At 52.2% G+C, this 18,977-nt stretch overlaps 1 protein-coding gene across 3 annotated transcripts in view; it reads left to right on the forward strand.

The window, feature by feature from the left end:
• The window catches only part of CDK5RAP2 (CDK5 regulatory subunit associated protein 2), a 163,880-nt gene that overhangs the window by 136,551 nt on the left and 8,352 nt on the right, over window positions 1–18,977 (forward strand). For all 3 annotated transcript variants that reach the window (XM_037127451.2, XM_053656144.1, XM_053656145.1), the window contains 7 exons: window positions 3,818–3,934; window positions 5,835–6,024; window positions 7,022–7,143; window positions 8,190–8,435; window positions 11,077–11,157; window positions 12,103–12,362; window positions 16,514–16,657. In XM_037127451.2, coding sequence (XP_036983346.2) covers window positions 3,818–3,934; window positions 5,835–6,024; window positions 7,022–7,143; window positions 8,190–8,435; window positions 11,077–11,157; window positions 12,103–12,362; window positions 16,514–16,657 — 1,160 coding nt within the window. The remainder of the gene's footprint in view (window positions 1–3,817; window positions 3,935–5,834; window positions 6,025–7,021; window positions 7,144–8,189; window positions 8,436–11,076; window positions 11,158–12,102; window positions 12,363–16,513; window positions 16,658–18,977) is intronic.

Genomic DNA, 18,977 nt, shown 5'->3' on the forward strand with positions numbered 1-18,977 from the left:
CGTGGCGCATTGGCCGGGGAAGCATTCCGTGTGGTGGGCAGAGCATTGGACTTGTGGCCAGAGAGATTGCAGTTCCAATCCCGACTTTGCCGCTTACCTCCAGGGTGTCCTCACGTAACCTGGCTGACTCTCAGTTATAGTGACTCATCTTCAAAACAGAAATAATAATTTCCATCCTGTCCTGTCGTGATGAGAATTACGTGAGCTGACTTAGGTCCGGTGTCCGCAGTCCCTGACAGCACAGCTGTGTGGTCTGTGCTGATTCCCGTCATGGGAGACGCCTGCCAGCCTCTGCCATCCCGAGCTGTGGTTGGCTCCTTATTTGCCTTTGGCAGCTATAGAGAAATAGATACGTATTTTAAAACAAAACAAAGCAGTATTTTATCTTTTTGTTAATAATGAAGTATAAAAATATTAGCATTTTAGCAGTGTGGCAAATCTCACATGCCAATCAGAGGGTCATCAATGATGTTGTGTAGGGAGTTACAGTTAATATTGAATGGAATAGTCTTCCATGAGGAATCTTAAAATTTGTGTTTTTTTCTGTAGGTAAGACATTCATATGATTCAAAAATTAATACCTCCATTCTGCACCCATCCATGCTATTACGCCTCTCACTAGTATCCTTAAACGGTATTTTTAAATGTAAAAACAAACATATATTCTTTTCTCTTCCTCACTTATCCCAAAGGCATAGGATACCTTACAACACTGTCCTGTCCCCTTTTTTTCTTTGACCAATACATTTTGAACATCTTTTCTTGTTGTTCCAAAGAGAGTGTTCTCATTCCATGAAGAATGTGTTTCGAGAACAGCTTTGTGCAAGAGGAGAAGCCTGAGGTTGTTTGGGGCTAGACTACCTGAGTGTGGGTCCCAGCTCTTCCATTTATTAGCTTTGCGACTCTAGGCGGGTCCCCCCACCTGTCCCAGTCTTAATTAGCTTCTGAGAGTCGCCGAAATTAAAGGAGGCAGCGTGTGCGAGGCCTTGCTCCATGCTCCCCTCAGTAAATGGTGGTTTCTTTACCACTGTCAGTTTTATTTTTCTGTTGTATCTTGTATAACATTCCTAGTTTAACACTGCAAAGCTCTGCAAAGATACCGAGTGCTGGAAAGATGTGCTCAATGGCAGCGCTCGAATCTTTGGACCCCTGGTCTAGTTCCCTTTCCTCTCCAGCCCGTCGTGGCCATCAGCCCAGAAGGACGCCTTCCCAGAGTGCTGTGCGTGCGGCTCTTTGGCTCAGGAGGGCTCCATTTCTCTCTCTGCCTCCACACCCCCTACCCTGCATCCTTTGCTCTCACCCCCGGGAAATTTATTAATCTGAGTTATTAGTCATATCAAACACAGGAAAGAAATACACGCCTGGGCCCTTCGCATTCACTCTTGGTAATGCCTGAATTAGATTCATTCTGTTTTACATTTTCCCTGGCAAATCCAATTACAGAATTATTTGGGGGCTCAAATGGCCACCAGCTATTATGGAGCAGGCAATCGCTCTGGAGACTAATTCACTTTGACGGGAAGATTTACAAAGAGGCATTCATAACAGGCTCACGCTGGTGGGAAGACATGCTCTTCTCCCCATGTTGTCACGGCTTCCGAAGAGACAAAGAAGTGGATGTGGCTGCGCCCTGCCCCCACCGCCCCACCCCGCCGTGCAGGGGTTTACTGGGAGGGGGTGTGAGAAGGCATGGCCCTTTGTAACGCTGAGGTGGACTGCTGTTGAGAGCCGTCCTCTCACATGTCGTATCCACCAGCTGTCACCAGTTACACGGGCTTACAGTGGTGGCAGTTGGGGCAGACTGGCCTCCCGCATCAGAAGTGGCCCCCGCTGGCTCCAGCCTCGTCAGGAGCTGCTCTTTGGCCTGACCATTTCTTTGAAAAGTGACCACCTTAGCTGTGGTCATAGACAACTTCTGTAGAGTTTCTCCTGTTCATCCAGATTGTTCCTGGGTTCTGATTTGGCTCCAGCCTATCAGCAGTCCTGAGATTAGTATAAACGGTAATTGCAGTCACAGTAACTTCCATGTTTCTGTTGAGCTAATGGAGACTTAGGGCAGTTATGTGACTTTCCTTAGGTCATGCAGCTATTAAGAAGCCAGAGCCCTGGTTCAAACCCAGCTGTCTCTGAAAACACTCCAGAATTCACAGGGAGAATGAAGGAAAGGTGGTGAGGAGAGATGTATGTGGAGTAAAATCTGTAAGACATCGTGGCGGGTGAATCACGAGCATGAGCGGGAGGGTGGTGCAGAGTGGCAAGTGTGAGCTTTGGCCCTGGGAGACGGGTGCCACACCTTCCTCGTGGGGGGTTGGATGCTGCAGGTAACCACGCTGTGTGGGGTGGGATGCCTTCAGCTGCAGGTAACAAAGTGCGAGTGCTGACCTGAGTAAACAGTGGGGGTTTACGTTCTCTCCCAGAGCAAGTCCAGAGGCAGGCAGTCCAAGGCAGGGTTAGTGCCTGTGAAGACTGCAGTAGCTGTAAGCATCACAGCCTCTCAGGACAGTGTCCAGAGCACGGGAGGGAAGAGGTTGTGGCTTCTCCCTGTCCTGCTCGTTTCTCTGGGCGGGAAGTCTCCCAGAAGCCCTCAGCAGGCTTCCCAGCCAGTCTCCCCGAGAAGCAGCACGTGGCCCTGGTCTAGCTGCACCGGAGGCTGGGGAGCAGGAGGCCGGCACTTGGCTCTGTGGTGTAGTAGACTCAGTCCCTATGGGAGACCAGGGGGAAGCGGGTCCCCCTGCATGGAGAAGGCTCCTGTACGCTGGCCACATGGGATATTTTTCTCCCACTTTGTAAAGGCTGGAAGGGACAGGGTTTCAGAGACAGACCACAGCCCGGGGAGGTGTTTACGGATAAGGAACTGATCGGGGTCGGTAAGTGACCCAGTCTGTCCAGCTTCAGGCCCTGATCTTGTTAGCATATATGTAGAGGCAGTGAGTTTGAGCTAGAAGTTGAAAAATGGTCTGATTTCTGACAGGGGAAGAGGGGGTATGCTTTCTAGGAAAAGGGAATACCTCATTCCTCAAAGTTAGGGAGATGCATGACCACATAGTACGTTTGGGACACAGAAGTGGCCTAGTTTGCTGGCATTTGAGGCAGGAGATTGGAGCTAAGTAATGGCGCTCTGAAGTTTGCCCTGGCGTTTGGCAGTTTTGTTTACCTTTCACGGTGCTGGGCCATCGCATGTCTTTGAGCAGAAAATAACATGAACGGACGGTGTCTAGGATGCTGACCACATTGGCAGAGTGGTCAGGAGGCAAGGTGATAAGGCCTGGACTATAGGGGCAGCGCAGAGGGGACCAGCATCCAGGCATTTGGAGGAAGACTTGGCGGTCGTGGTTGTGTGACTGGGCAGTGGAGCGGGGTGGCTCCCAGGTTTCCAGCTGGGGTTGGGGAGAGGGGTGATGCTGTCAGCAGGCAGCAGCCCCGGAGACGGAGAGCGAGCAGGTTTGGAAGCACGAGGGAGGGAAGGTGAGGAGTTCCGCTCCGGCTCTGTGGGCTGGGGGAAGTCCCGTGGGCTGCGGGGTGTGTGGGTTCGGGCCTCTGGAGGGAGGTCGGCGGAGGTGAAGACTGTCACCCACAAACCCCACCGCAGCCTCGGTCTCCTCCTTTGGGGCAGGTAAGATGCGGGGAAGCTCCATCTCGTTTCCCTTTCCAGCTCACTCTCATTTCCTCGTTCTTACTGGACTCTGGTTAACACCACATGTAGTTCGCAGGATTGATTTTCAGTGTGTGTGCTATTTCCTCATTGTTTAAAGCTGTCTTCTAGAAACTTCTGTACTGACCTGGAGACTCTACATGTTCACTGTGTGTGTTTTTATAGGTTCTTCAAACACTTTGGTTTGTGGGTCAGAGCTGCATAATTCTCTGACGTCAGAAATTCGTTTCCTGAGGAAGCAGAACCAGGCCCTCAATGCAATGCTTGCCAAAGGCTCCAGAGGTAAGCACTGCAGGGTCCGGAGGTAACCGCCTGCAGCCTTCAGGGGCCCGGAAAGAAGGCAGGCTCTGGAGTAGGTTTGACCTGGGTTCACGCCTTTGGCCTTGTGACTTTGGGCAGGTGACGTGACCTCTCTGAACCTCAGCATTCTTAGCTGTCAACTAGGACTGCCATACCTCATCGGGCTGCCGTGACAGACCCTGTAAAGCCCTGCGCACAGGGCACGTTGCTTTCTTGGCTCGCCGCCCACCCTCCGTACGACCTCCCCTCTCGTCTTGGCGGTGGCGGAGGGGAGGCCCGGCAGTGTTTACGGCCACGTCTCCGTCAGAGATTTCCTGCCATCAGGAACGTTTTCCCAGTATTTCTCATGAAGGTCCCTTTTCTTAATTGCTTCTGTTTGGAGCTTAGCCTCCCAAGAACTTTCACTTACTTTACCTCTTAGACCCTAACGTGTTCCCAGACTGACCATTGTCAGTCCTGCTTCACCGGTGAGAAACTGAGGCCAAAGGCGTTGACTGCACAGTGGGCATGGGGCAGAAGGTGGTGCCGCTGGAACCTGGGCCACTTTTTCCAGAGGTTTTGGTTTGAGAGATGAAATTTGGGCTTCTGCAGGTCATTCATTCATCCAGCAAACACCCCCGGCTCCGGTTCTGTGTCAGGGCCTGGTGGATCCGAACAGAAATGAACGAGAGCTGGTCTGATGGGGGACCTGGCCGGGCTGCCCACGGCAGGCCAGGCTGAGGACTAGCCTCCACGGTAGAGGCCGGCTCAGGGAGCTGCAGGGCCCTGGAGGTGGCATCTGACCCAGGGAAGGCTGGTCTCCAGAAGTGGGGTCTGGAAGGATCAGTACGGACTTACCAAGGTGCCTAAGGTTGAGGAGAGCCAGGACCTTTTCAGCAGAAGAGAACAGACAGGGCCTCGGGGTTGGAGGCGGGGCAAGGGTAGACCAGTCAGGAGTTACTTGCCGCTGAGTGGGCGGAGTCTGCGGGGGGCGGAGAAAACTGGCTGGAAGTCGATGCGTTGAGGTGAAGAGTGGAATCAGGAAACCTGGGTCTGAGTCCTGGCCCTGCCACTCGTTGGCTGTGTGACCTCGGGGAAAGTCTTAGCCTCTTCGCTCCTTATTTTCCTGTCTGGAAAACGGGGAGAAGACTAGTACCTGCCTTGGAGGTTTGCGATGAAGAGTAACTAAGATGACGCATGTGAAGGTCTTAGTGCGATGGCTGCAGGTAGCTGTTAACAGCTCTGCCAGCAGCCGCACTGTGGGGTGCTCACCGCCCTCAGGGGGCTTGTGAGCCCCGTGCATGTAGTTGCCCGGCTAATCCTCACACTGGCACAAATGAGGAAACTGAGGCACAGAGAACTGAAGAAACCCACTCAAGGTTGTGGAGTCAGTAAGCAGGAGAACACTCGAACTCGAACACGGCCCCTGACTCAGGGTGCTGGGCGAACTCATTCCTTAGGGCGGGTGCTGCCCTCGGAGCCTGGGGGTGGATGGGTCCCGGGCTACCATCTGCCCAGCCCGCTGGCCTGGCAGCAGGGAGGCTTGTGGACTTTTCCAACACCCAGTGCCAGGATCTGGGGCCTGTTTCTTGCCTCTGCCTGTAATTTCTCCCCACTGTTTGCTCTGTGAAGGCAAAGTAACTAGGTTTGCACAGCCCATTATTTAATAGAAAATTAAACAGGGCCATTTCATCCCAGTGACGTTTAATCTGCAGCCTTGATGTTGACAGATTTATCTGCCCAAAATGCATAAGATAATTGGAATGCCAGAATCATAAATGCCAGATTAAATCTCATTCTCTTTTGTATTCTTGGAGTGCTCGAGCTGAAGTGCTGTATTTGCGTAATAAGGTTGGAAAAAACAAATGGTGTCTCTTCTCAGTGGCGCGTTTTGGGTTTGCAGATAAACAGAAGGAGAATGAAAAATTACGAGAGTCCCTCTCCAGGAAGGCTGCGGACCTCGAGCACCTCCAGCTCGAGTTTGCCGGTGTGAAGGCGGAGAAGGGAAGGCTGCAGCAGGAGGCGGGCCAGTGGCGGAGGCACAGCCAGCAGCTGCTGCAGGAGCTCTGTGACAGCCGCAGCGAGCTGAGCAGGTAGCAGCCTGGGGCACCCGTGTCCTGGGGCATGTGCGGGTGTCCATGTTCTGGGCCGCAGGCACGGCACAGGGCACATCCACCCGCCTAGTGCACGGGGCCGGCAGTAAGACAGTGAGCACCCCAACATAGAGTGCATCAGGCGGGATCAAACTTACCAAGGGAGATCATTGGAGGAAGGAGGATGGGGCTTGGGGCAGGCTGTGGTGGTTTTTCCAGGGCGGGTCAAGGGAGGCCTCCGCAGAGGTGCCCTTTGGAAAGTGAGGGCGTGAGCTCTGCAGTATCTGGCAGAAGGTCATCGTTGGAGGAAGGGTACAGGCCCTGAGGCACGTGTCCTTGGTCTCTGCAGGGAAGAGCAGGGAGGCTGAGGCGGGGTGAGGGCAGAGATGTGGCTGAGTGCTGGATCATGCAGGACCTTGTCACACGATAAAGACTTTGGTTTTTGCTGTGAGTGACACAGCGAGGTTGGGGAAGATTCTGAGGAGGGCACAAATCAGACTTCGGTTTTAAAGGGGCTGTACCAACTGCTCTTTGCAGTTTCCCCTTAGACCCCGTCTTGTCCCCCATGTCTTCCGTCTTCCTATCAGCACTCTGTGTCCGGCCCTTTTAGAGTGACCAACATCAGCCTGGGTCACCCGAGGTGGTGCGGTGATTCAGCCAGATCAGTGACTTGGCCGTCACACAGTCCTGGCTCCTCAGTGGGGTGGTGCACCCTGGAGAAGACATAGCGTTGGAGCCTCACCGCCTCCTCTCTGAGTTGAGGGTTAGCACGCCCCTTATTAGGTGGTGCCTCTGAAGATTTCAGGAGATGACGTGTGTAAAGGGCTGGGCTCGGAGGGGCACTCTGGAAGTGGTGGCTGTGACTGGAATTCTTAACCATGCTTGTCACCTAGTCCACGCTCTTCTAGCTGGAGGGTGGATTGGCTCACTGTGGGGTGAGACGGAGTCCCTCTGAGTTGGAACTGACCTCTCCTCCCGTGGTGCTGGGCCTCTGCAGGGTGCAGGAGGAGGTGAAGTGGAGGCAGCAGCTGCTCTCACAGAACGACACGGTGCTTCAGTCCCTGCGAGTGGAGCTGAAGGTGTATGAGAAGCTGGACGAGGAGCACAGGATCCCCAGAGGTGCGGGCACGCTGGGCCGAGGCCTCTCTCGGCCTGGGCTGTGCGTCTTGGGCTGTCTGCTCACCCAGACAGGGTCCAGCGCTCCTTCCTGAAATGCTGTCCACGCTCACCTCCCGGGTGCAGTAGGTGAATTGTGCAGCTTTTTCTGAAGGAGCCGCAGGAAACATGGAAGGCTCAGGAGTCAGGCCAGCTGGGCTCTGGGTTTCCACTGGCTTGGTGCCCGGCTCTGGCTTTCGGCAGGTGGTCTCACCCCTCTGGGCCTGCGTCTTCCTCTGGAAAACATGCCTACTGATACCTGTTCTGTAGATTGTCGTGAAAATTAGGTGAAGTAGCGTATTAAACGCATCCTCGCACAGCACCTAGCACACAGCAGGCACTCGGGATAGGACTCGTATTAGGGTTTTCTTGTCAGTGTGTGTTTCTTTTGCCCATTCAATCAGCACGTGTTTATGGAGCTCCCACTCCACACTGGGCATCGCTCAGAGGTGGGTAATGGCCCCGGTCCTCTCTGTACCCCAAGAGAGACTCGACTGACTGTAAACTCAGATGTTTTAGAATCAATTTTGAGGTGTGGTGGTTTTTTTTTAAGCTAATTTTCCACATGATTTCTCCCTATTGAAAGTTTATCTAGAAAAAGGTCACCTCCCAGCTTTTATTTTCTCTTCAAGTTGCTGTTCTTATTCTTGTTGTGCCTTTTTAATATACTCTGGCTCTTAAAATCAGCCCCTTTCATTCTATAATTCCACCCAAATAGATTTTATTACTACCAGACATAATTTCAGGGTTTTGGTGTGCAATTTGCTGGGCTTTTATGGCCAGAAGTGAAAATTAATTTCCAGCTCTTATTTAGCCTGTGGAATAGCAGCAATTAAGCCTGCCAATATTTTTGTTTTTAAAGTCAGGTTGTTATTTTAAATTGTACCTGGTTTTGAGGAAGGGAAGGGTAGGTGCTGGTGGTGGCGGGTTTAAAACTCTGTCAAGCTCCTTCGGGGGCTGATCCTGTGGTGGAAGAAGATGACAAGGCTTCCCTTTGCACATGTTTGCAGAGTCCCGAGCAGAGGCATTGGGAGAAGCCTGGCAGGGGCAGGCCCCTCTTGGTGACCTGCGTGACCTGCTGACGGAGATCCGGGCTCTGCGGACACAGCTGGAAAGGAGCATCGAAACCAACAGCACGCTGCAGGGCAGGCTCCAGGAGCAGCTGGCGCAGGGCGGGGGCCAGGCTCCAGATGCAGCTCTCGCTCTGGCTCTCCAGACCCTGCCCACGCCCGAGCCCCTTCAGCCAGACCAGCACGGTACTGCTCCCGGCTCTCCTCGCTGTCAGAGGAGGCAGCCCTCCTCCTCCACCGGGCTGTCCCATAGTCCGTGCGGGACCCTCGAGCTCCTGCATGTTGCCCTTGCTCACAGAGGTGTCCTTCCCTTGACAGCAGACATACTGTACCCTGACCACTAATTAGCTGTCACCTTTGGCAAAACGGTGTAATCTCTGTCTGGGGCCCCCTGGTTCTCAGGGAAGGAGAGTTCGGGCTTCTGGCTTCTCATACACCTTCAGCTCCACTCGCAGGGACTGAAGCACCTCATGGCCTCTGGTCTTGCTCCCTCCCATCCATTCAGTCCTGCCCACGTCCCTTCACTGCTGAAAATCCAGTCCCTCTTCCTGCCTTTGATAGGGAATTTAAACCCTTTGTCCTGGCTGTCCGTGTTTTTCTGACTCTGAAAAGCATCCTGGTAGTTTGAAAACTGGTTCCGTTTTGCACTTGTTTGTGGGTTTATTGTCTAGCCCAGCAGAGGCTGTGCAGGGTGGCGAAGGGGGCGAGACTGGGCTCAGTCCGCTGCCACCTGCCCAGCAGAGGGCCAGGCTCACAGCAGTCGGGCAGGCTGTCCTCTTGGCTCCGGATGGAGGAACCAAGACCCAGCGAGCTGCCCAAAATGACATAATGAGTCGGTGACAGAGCTGGAGCTAGAAATGGTTTTTCAGCTCTGAGTCCAGAGCTGTCCCCGAAGCACCACCTGACCTTCCGGAGCCTCAGGGGCCCAGGGTTCCCCAGCCCGTCCAGTGGGACGAAGGATGCCAATGCGTTTCATACACACGTGTTGTGAGGGTTTGGGCAGTCTTTACTTGAACTGGAAATTATGTCTGTTGCCTTTAATTAAAAAAATTAACATCTCTTAAAGACTTCCAGTCAGCCTGCTTTAGAGCTTGTGATTGGCTCATCGGTTTTTCCTTGTAAGGATTTTAAGTTTTTAACTAAAAAGATGATGTGACAATATGAAACAGAAAGTGGGGAAAAACCCTTCACGATCTACAAAAAGACAGTTCTTTTTTGGCATACTTTGTCCATTCTAGGCCACATTTCCCAGGTGTAGGCGTGCATTTGTGTTGCTCAGAGTGGTTTTGTGCCGTTCTGTGTCCTTTCTCTGTTTCCGCCCAGTCTCACACCATAAATGTTTCCCCTCCTCCCCACGGGCTTTCTGATGATTGTTTGCAGGTTACTCTTGGTCGCCAGACCGTGACCCTGGTGATTATTAGGTCTCTGATTTGGGGCTTTATTAGACATCAGTGTAAATATGCTTTTTGCTGGTAAACAGAATTCTTAGCATAAAATTCTACTAGGAGAGTCTCAAAGGGCCTGAAGGTGCCATATTGTCACCTCCTGCACGAGGCACACGTCAGCAGTGGGCATTGCTATTTCAAATGCAGGTGCTTCCCTTCTTAGAGCTTTGAGAGGGGCCCAGGAGACTGTGGGGACAGGCTGGGGGAGACCGAAGCAGGGGATAGTCCTGTGCTTGGGGTGCCCGGGCGGGGGAGTCGGGCCGCTGGAGCAAGGAGGCCACCGCACAGCCTGTGCCTGCTGCCGAGCCTGGTCCGGGGTCAGCCCTGCGTGGGCCTCACAGGGGCCCCCCGAGAGTGTGTCGGGAATCACATGGCTGCCACAGAGAAACACTTCCGTGAGTGAAGGTTCGAGCTGTATCTAGGCAGCAGCCTCTTTCCCTTTGCGGAGGACTTTTTCAGGACTGGATTTACGTGCCCCCATTGGAAAGTTCTGCTGGGAAGACTGCTGTTTGGGCAGAAAGAGATACCTTTTAGGAGTCAGAGTGTACCTTCCAGAGGTGCCTGGGCAGGAGGAGCTGGGTGGAAGGAGCCGGGTGGGGCATCTGAAGGCCTGGACGGTTCAGGCTCTGCCAGCGTACTCTGGGCAGTGCCAGGCAGGTCACCTCTCTCTGTTTCTCTGCCTTGGTCTCGTCTTCCAGGAAATCTGAATTACATTGCCCTCCTGCTCACCAAGCTTCTTACTGCATTCCTAAGTGGAAGTGGTTTCAGAATCAGAAGTCACAGGTCATCTTGTACAGCATCTTGCTGATTTCTCCTCCTTGTATTGTTTCAAATGCATCACCTCCCAGATCCTACTTTGGGTCACTCTTCTGTCTTACTTGGGTTCCTGCAGCAGCCTGCAGACTCACTCTTGCAGTCCAGAGCGCAGATCTCAGCTGGACACTGCCCTGCCCCACCCACCCTGGGTGGGTCCCCACAGTCCTCACAGTGGCTCTCTGGGCTCAGCCGTTGACCAGCTTCATGCCCCCTGGGGGTGTCATGACTGCTCACTGCTCAGTGCCTTTGTATCTGCTCCTTCCTCTGCTTGCATTTCACTCTCCCCCTGGGTTAGCACCCTTCCTCTGAGCTCCCGCAGCCCCGGGCCTCCCTCGCTTAGCCCTGACCACCCCAGAGGGAAACTGCCTGTTTACCTGAGTGGACAGGAGGGTCCTCCCCGGGAGGGACTGGGCCGGCTCACTATTACCCGGTGTCTGCACCGGCCCCAGCAGGAGAGGTGCCAGCGAGGGTGTGGACAGATGCTTGTGTGCTGGGCACTTTACTCTTCAGTTCTCTCTGTGAAACTAAAACAGTTTGTTTTCCTTCTCTTGTTTTGCATTTTGTAGATGGTGACAGACATCCTGTGGCCACTACTGGCAATTCATGTGATCTGTTTGACCCCACCCAGGCGGTGGCTCCGAGATCAGGTACAGAGCGGGAGTCTGGGCTGATGACAGCAGGCTTGGGGTCACCTGTGGGGCTTTTTAGGTGGAAGAGAAGGAGGTCCCTGGTCTCAGCGTGGCAGGGCGTTTGGCAGGGTTTGGGATTTCATGTTCTTGGCATCTCCATCTGGCCATCCCCTTCTCTAAGCCAGCTAGTTTGTTCCTGGGTATTACCAACCTCAGTGAGGTCATCGGGTCTCTGTTGATTAAAGTGTGACACCTTTGAGTCGCTTTCAAGGCCCCCCAGCAGCCAGCCTTGGTGCAGCCTGTCCGGCCTTGTCCCTGTGTCCTCGAATCGAGATCTCATCCAGATGGGTCACCACCCTGCAGACATGGTCCCTCTTCCCTCCCTGCCAGATGGCCCTTGTCCCTCTCTCTGCCAGTGAAGCTGCTTCCTCCATGCTCACCATGAGTGCAGACTTCACTGGTGTCCCCGGTCAGAATTATTTGTCCAGACATATTTGGGTCCAAAGGGAAAAGCAACAGGCTTTTACCTCTGTTTAGCATATTTTTTGCTACCTTTTCAACCCAACTCAACTGTTGCTTTTCTAGCAATCCTTCCCTGACCTCCCTTCCCGCAGAGAATGGATGTGTTTTTAACTCTGAGCCCGCCCTTCATCATTGTGCTGTTACTCCTCCCACATGGTGCCTGTACTCCGAGCAGACCACAGGCTCCTGGAGTGCAGACACTGGCTTGATTCATTTGTGAGAATCGGGGTCTTCTGCAGAGTGGGTGCCTGACCTGATAAGTGTTGGTTGAATTGAACTGAGTGTCTCCCACAAGATGCAAAAGCCCAGTGTGGGGTAATGTACAGGCCGAGGGCCGCTCTTAGCCCTCCCGCCTGGCTTCAGCGTGGTTGAACGCAGCTCATGGAACGGACTGCTGCCCCCAGTGGATCTGACATCTTCCCTCTCATTCTGTGGCTTCAGAGATTCCTCCACCCTCTAGAAACGACGTGGACTCCCTCTCCCGTGACAGTGGCAGCTCTACCACCAGTGCCCCATGCGTGTCTCGCCTGGTTCCTGGCCACCACCTGTGGGCCAGCAAGAGTGGCTGCCACGTCCTGGGCCTGATTGAGGACTACAATGCCCTGTGTAAGCACATTGGCCAGGGCCAGAAGCTCCTTGCTGAGATGGACATTCAGATCCAAGAGGATCCCAGCCCCTCAAGTCAAGAGCAGGGAACAAAGGTAACCTGACCCACAGAGCTGGAGGGAGGCGTGGACCTGTCACCTGAGGGTGCTCGGAGGCAAGGGGCGCGAGTGTCCTCACTCAGGCCTGGAAACAGGGGCCTTGGAAACGTAGCCCGTGGGAGCGGAGAAGTTGGGTCCAGTCTGGGGGACTGATGCTCTTTCCGGTGGGAGGGACACTTGTCAAGGCTGCTGCCCTGCAGCACTGCCGTCGCTTCCCGGGGATCTGCCCGGTGTCTGCTTCTTTCTGTCCAGTCTTCCATCCATCCTTCTGCCCTTTGGTCCTTCAGTGTGTCCATTGGTCTCCTGCCCAGTCACCTAGCTATCACCCGCCCAGGCCTCTGTGTGGGCTCAAGCTGCTGTGAGTGAGAGAGCAACATTCCCATGCTTCACGCAGCGGGTGGCAGCCACACGGGAGCTTCTTAGCAGCTCTGCTGAGCCCCCGGTGTGAAACGGCCCGCAGCCCCTCCAGACTGCTGGCGCTGCCATCTCTCCTTGAAGGGCAGCTTTTCAGGTGGTGTTTTCTCCCATCCCAGAACAGCCCTGGGAGTGGATGACATCATTCCTGTTGCTCAGTGCTGGGCTGCAGTGCCTTGGAGCCGTTGAGATTGGAGCTCAGTTCTCTGCCCTCCAAGGCCCTCTCTGTCTCTACTCAGCTTCCCGAAGAACGCTCTTCGTCCCCTCACTCCCCTGGGCAGAGACTCCACGTGCCCCCGGGAGCAGTTTGGGTGCCAGGGGCCCCTCATTTGCAGGCCTGCTGGCTTCCTTCCTCCTACCTCCATCCCCAGGCCCCCTGGGGTGCCCTTCCCCCATCAGCCTTAGCTGCCTGCTGTGTCCTGCTTGCTGGCCACTACTGGCTTCCAGTCCGAGCCCTGATGCCCTCTGGGCTGGAAGACCCCCTCAGTGCCTTGTAGCTATGTCTTCTTCCTGCCTCATCCTGCTGAAATCTTTCTCCGTTAAAGTTACCTTTTTCTGAGGACTCCTGTGCCAGGTGCTTGACATCAGATTTCCTTTTTTCTCCCAGACTGGACCCAAATTCTACTGGTCCCTTTTCCTGGGTTCTTCCTGAGGCTACTTGAGCCCCCTGCTTTCTGATACCTATTTTGCCTTTTTGTTTACTGTTACATTGTAAAGGTCAATTTTGCATTTTATATTTGACTAGATAAGCTCCAGGAGAGCAGGGATAGTGTCTTGCTCAAGATTGTCCACTACCTGGCTCAGGGCCTGGAATAGGTGTGTGGTAGATATTTGTTGAATGAATCAATAAGTATTAATAAGATTTTTGTTCTTTTGTGATTATAATCTTTATTGTGCAAAAGTTAGAAACTAGAGAATCATAAAAACAAAATATCAAAATACCACACAGTGCTCAACACTTAAAATGTTGATAATACACTTTTAGCTCATTCATATAGCTTACTTATGGTTCCAACATATATGAATTTTATATTTTGACTTTCAGTTCACAGTATATTAACATTTTTCCTGTCTCACTCATTATGTTTTAGAACTGATTTTTATGGCTGGAAGTAAGCTGATGTGGATTTATTTATTGTTTCACCTGGCTGTTGGATATTTCAGTTGTGATGGTCCTTGTAAATGCGTCACTGGTCCTATCTTTGACCAATGTGTTAGGGATGAGTTTCCAAAGGTGGAGTTGGACACTCCAAGGCCGTGTGAACGCTTCAGGGCCCCTGTGGCAGACCTGGCCCCGCCCCTTCCAGGAGCCCCGCCCTTTCCAGGAGCCCCGCCCCTTCCAGGAGCACTGCTGTGTGGCTGCACCTTTGTCTTCCCTGAGCAGTGTTATCTAGAAGTGGCTTTGTGGCCAGTTTGATAGCTGAAAGGGGTGTATTGTTTTATTTTTATTTACTTTATTTTGAAGACAATGCCCTTTTGTCTTTTAAAAATGTATTTTGGGAGTTCCAGCCAAGATGGAGGAGAAGGTAGAAATCCTTCACTTCCTCACACAACCCAAAGGAGGATAACAACCAATCAAAAATCAGTAAACAACCAAAAGCCCCAGAAAGTCAAACTGCATGGAACTCTGACAACTAAGGAATTACAGAAAAAATCAGCCAGAACAACCAGACTGGTGGTGCGTGGACTGGCCTGCAGACTCACAAAACTCTCAGAGATGGGCAGCCCGGGGGGGGGGCAGGGCTGGCTGTGGCGTTCAGTGAGCTGCCCCAGGAGGGGCTGACTTAAGGGGACCCAAAGGTGGCTGTGGGCATTGCTGGGGTTGCCATCGTGGGAGATACACCCAGTCTCACACAAGAGCCCCATGAAAAGTATGCTAGGGACAAGCAGGGGAGCTGCACTGTTCCGTCTCTGGGCCCTTCCCACAGGCAATTCCTGAGCGCAGCAAAGAAGGCCCCAACCCCTTACAGCCTATCAGCTTCGCCAAGACAAAGAAATAGGGCCCAAATGAAAGAGCAGGGTATAACCTCAGAACTAAGCAATGAGGAGATCGCCAGCCTATCTGATAGAGAATTTCAAGCCCTGGTAATCAGAATGTTCACATATCTAATTGAGTGTGGTTGAAAAATGAAAAAAACAAATGAAGGATATCCAAAGTGAAATAAAGCAGAATGTTCAGGGAACCAACAGTGACAGGAAGGAAACCAGGACTCAAAGCAACGATTTGGAACAAAAGGAAAAAATAAACATCCATCCAGAAGAAAGTGAAGAAACAAGAATTCAAAAAAGTGAAGGCACTCTTACAAGCCTCTGGGACAACCTGAAACTTTCCAATAGCAGATTATAGGGGTGCCAGAAGGAGAAGGACAACAGCAAGAAACTGGAAACTTATTTGAACAAATAATGAAGGAGAACTTTTCCAATCTGTTGAAGGAAATAGACTTCTAGGAAGCCCAGAGAGTCCCAAAGAAGTTGGACCCAAAGAGGAACATACCAAGGCACATCATAATCACATTACCCAAGAGTAAAGTTAAGGAGAGAATCCTAAAAGAAGCCAGAGAAAAGGAGACAGTTATCTACAAAGGAGTTCCCATAAGACTCTTAGCCAATTTCTCAAAAGAAACCATGCAGGCAAGAAGAGGCTGGAAAGAAGTATTCCAAGTCATGAAAGGCAAGGACTTATATCCATGATGACTCTATTCAGCAAAGCAGTCGTTAGAATGGAAGGGCAGATAAAGTGTTTCCCAGATAAGGTCAAGTTAAAGGAGTCACCAAGCCCTTATCATATGAAATGTTAAAGGGACTTAGATATCTAAGAAAAAGAAGATAAAAACTATGAACTGTAAAATGACAGCAAACTCACAACTATCAACAAATGAACCTAGAAGAAAAGAAAAACAACAAAAACAAAAACTAAGCAAACAGAACAGGAATAGAATCAGAGAAATGGATATCACACGGAGGGATTTCAGTGGGGAGGGGGGGCGGGGAGGGAGGAATGGGGGGAAAGGTACAGGGGAGAAGCATAATCAGTACACATAAAATAGGGAGAGAGAAAGGTATAGGAAACAGGATGCAAAGAACTTACATGTACAACCCATGGACATGAGCTAAGGGGGGGAATGCTGGAGGGCTGGGGGGACACGGTGGAGGGGGGATAAAGAGGAGAAAATTGGAAAAACTGTAATAGCATAATCAATAAAAAATACTTTAAAAATTACCAAAAAATATAGTTTGGGTTTCCCCCTTCTGTTCACGTTCCTTGCTTTCTCATGCTCTTGGCATCCCAGTGTGAGTTGGCTTCTGCCAGCTCAGAGAGGGTGGGAGGGACTCGTGAGGCCGAGCTGTGCAAGGCAATGAGCAGAGCTGTCCAGGGGGCGGCGGGGACAGAGGAGTCCATGTTGCCTCCCTTGCTGTTGGCGGTGCTTGCCACCCCGAGAGGCAGTGAGAGTGGTCCCACCATGCTGCTGCTGCTTGGCGTAGTAAACACAGTTAATGCAGGTGGTTATTAATCATGGTTATTGACTGGGCTAAAATCACCACCAAAATTCTCTCATGATCTGTAATTCACCCGCCTTTAAGAACAATAAATTGGTGTCATCTGGCCCCAGGCTCTTGCTCAGCATGTGGAACACGAGCCCTGCGGTCTGGAGATTTATGCCGCTCGTTGCAGCTGGCTCGTCCCCGGTCTTTTTCAAGACTCCACATAACAGCCTTCTTATCCCCCCACACAGGGTCTGTACCTGGCACCCTGGAGCAGGTTTGTCTCCGGCGTGAGCAGAGCCAAGCTGGCCCTGGAAGAGGCCGAGAGGTTGCTGACGCTTCTCTGGAGGGTCTCACTCCCCACAAGTGGCCAGTGCACACTGCACTGTGAGCAGGTGGGTGGTGCCACATTGGTTCAGAGGCTCAAGGATGCCACTAGGGCTCGTGTCTCAGTCTCTTGTGCATCCAGCCCAGGACCTGGCTCACGGCAGTCGGGCGGGTGCTCAGTATGGGGACTGTGTTGGGGGGGTGGCGGGAGGAGGACAGGGAAGGTGGCATGTTTGTTAAGAGCAGCGTGCCAGGCACCATGCTGGCTGGCCCCTGCGTGTTCCCCCTCCGCCCCCCCCGGCAGCCCTGCTGCCCTCACTCTGCCCCCCTCCCAGGACATCAGTGTTGAGGGAGATCCTGTTTGCCTTCCACACCTGAGGAAACTGAGGGCGGGGTGGGGGGGTGAGGGCTGTGCTGGAGGTTACAGAGCTGGCGTGAAAGCACAGGTGTCTGAGTCCAGAGGATGAACCCTGGTTTTATGGGCTTTGGGTCCAAGCTCGTTCCCTTCTACTCAGAGTCTCAGTTCAGATGCTTTTCTCCGACGTCTGATGCCTTTTGTCAGCTTTTGGCATCATATTTGGTGGGCCTCGTTCAAGTCTGTTTTAACTACTTAGAAACTACGTTTTAAAAATCAGTGAAAAATCACTCGTTATAAAACCATTGAAACTTCCCTTAAAAGCTTGACTTTGTAGTAAGGCGAGTGTGACTAAATTACGAACAGTTGCTCTCGCACCAACAGGAGTCAGCAGCGCGGAGTGGCCCCTGGTTTTCGTCTGCGGGGAAACATGCATCGTGGCAGATGAGCGCCCACGTGGTGGACAGAAACCACCCGGGAGCAGGAGTGCACAGGTTAAGGAGGCCTTAGGGCTCTTTGCAGGGCGGCCTGATAGATGTTTGCCCCTTCACTTCTCTAACCTACAAGTTCTTGCCACAGGCCGGCAGGAAGGCAGAAGGGAACGTGCGTTCCATGTCGGCGCTCACCCGATCACCCCCTTGCTAGCTCCCCGGTCTGTCAGCCGAGGTGGAGGAGGAGCAGCAGCGAGGCAGCTCTCTCTGTGGAAGGGTCTCAGGAGCCTGTCCTCAGGTTCCCTCTCGGATCCTGGGGAGCAGGTGTGGGCGCACTAAGCTCGGGACGTGTGCCACCAGTCCTGGCGCAGGAAAGCCAGCTTTGCTGGTGGGGCCTGGAGTGGGAGAGGGAGCGTCGGAGGGAGGGGGCCCGTTGGCGTCCGGCCCGCACTGGCCTTTCCTCCTAACCCGCCAAGTGCTTTTCTGTCTTAGGTGTAGGTGACACAGATGTTCTTCTACCTGTCCCCTCCTCCCTCCCAGCTGGCTGGCTCCTGGCCTTTCAAATCTCAGCTTGCATGTTCCTTCAAGGTCAGAAAGGGCTCCCTGTTCACTCAGTCATAGCTTTTGTTCAGCACGCCCCTAGCACAAATTATAATTACATATTTGTTTGTTTAGTGTCTGCCTTCCTCTGCTTTCAGTGAGGGGCCAAGTCTAATTTGTTTATGTTTTAAATGAATCAATGAATAATTTCCTTTCATACTCGAACCTTTGTCCACAGGATTTTTAAAGCACAATGTGTCTGAACTAAACAATTTACCCTCAATGCAGTGTTTTTGTCCTCAGCACATGGTGATGTCTGATAAATAGACAGAGTGCAGTTCTTACTCCTCTCCCCGCCTGTGTTTCTTATGTCTGTCCCTGCCCGTGTTCCATATCTCTGTCCCTGTCTGTGTTTTGTACGTCTGCCCCTGTCTGTGTTCCGTAGGTCTGTCCCTGCCCGTGTTCCGTAGGTCTGTTCCTGTCTGTGTTCCATACATCTGTCCCTGTCTGTGTTTTGTACATCTGTCCCTGCCTATGTTCCCTACATCTGTCCCCGCCCGTGTTCTATAGGTCTGTCCCCACCCGTGTTCCGTACAGCGCCTTTTTCTTGGTGTGAAATGTGTGTGAATCAGATCTCCAAGTTTTCACCAGCAACCCCAGTGGCTTTTCACTCCTGGTGTTTTCTCCGAGTGTCATTCATTGATTTGCCTTTTGCATTTAATACATTGTCCCTCTAGTCCCTTGGCCTCCTCAGGAAAGTGTGACTATACACTCAGTTTGTCTAAGAAAGTTGTGGGAGGTTGCAAATATATTCACCTGTTCATTTATACATTTTTTAAAGGGAAGGATAACCGATAAGAAATGCAGGCTACCTGTAGGGGTGAGAAGGATGAGGGCGGAGGGGCAGGATGGAAGGTAGCTTTCTGGGAGTGGCCCTGGTTTTCTAAATGTGACTTTGAAATCATATGAGTGCTTTTACATAATTATAAATAAAAATAAATCAAAGCGAGAATAAAAGCTGTTTCTAAAGATTCATAGCAAGATGCAGTGCCCAGACCTTGG

This window comes from Artibeus jamaicensis, unplaced genomic scaffold (genome assembly GCF_021234435.1).
Source record: "Artibeus jamaicensis isolate MK-2021 breed Jamaican fruit bat unplaced genomic scaffold, CSHL_Jam_final scaffold_1964, whole genome shotgun sequence".
In the NCBI taxonomy this organism is placed as follows: Eukaryota; Metazoa; Chordata; class Mammalia; order Chiroptera; family Phyllostomidae; genus Artibeus; species Artibeus jamaicensis.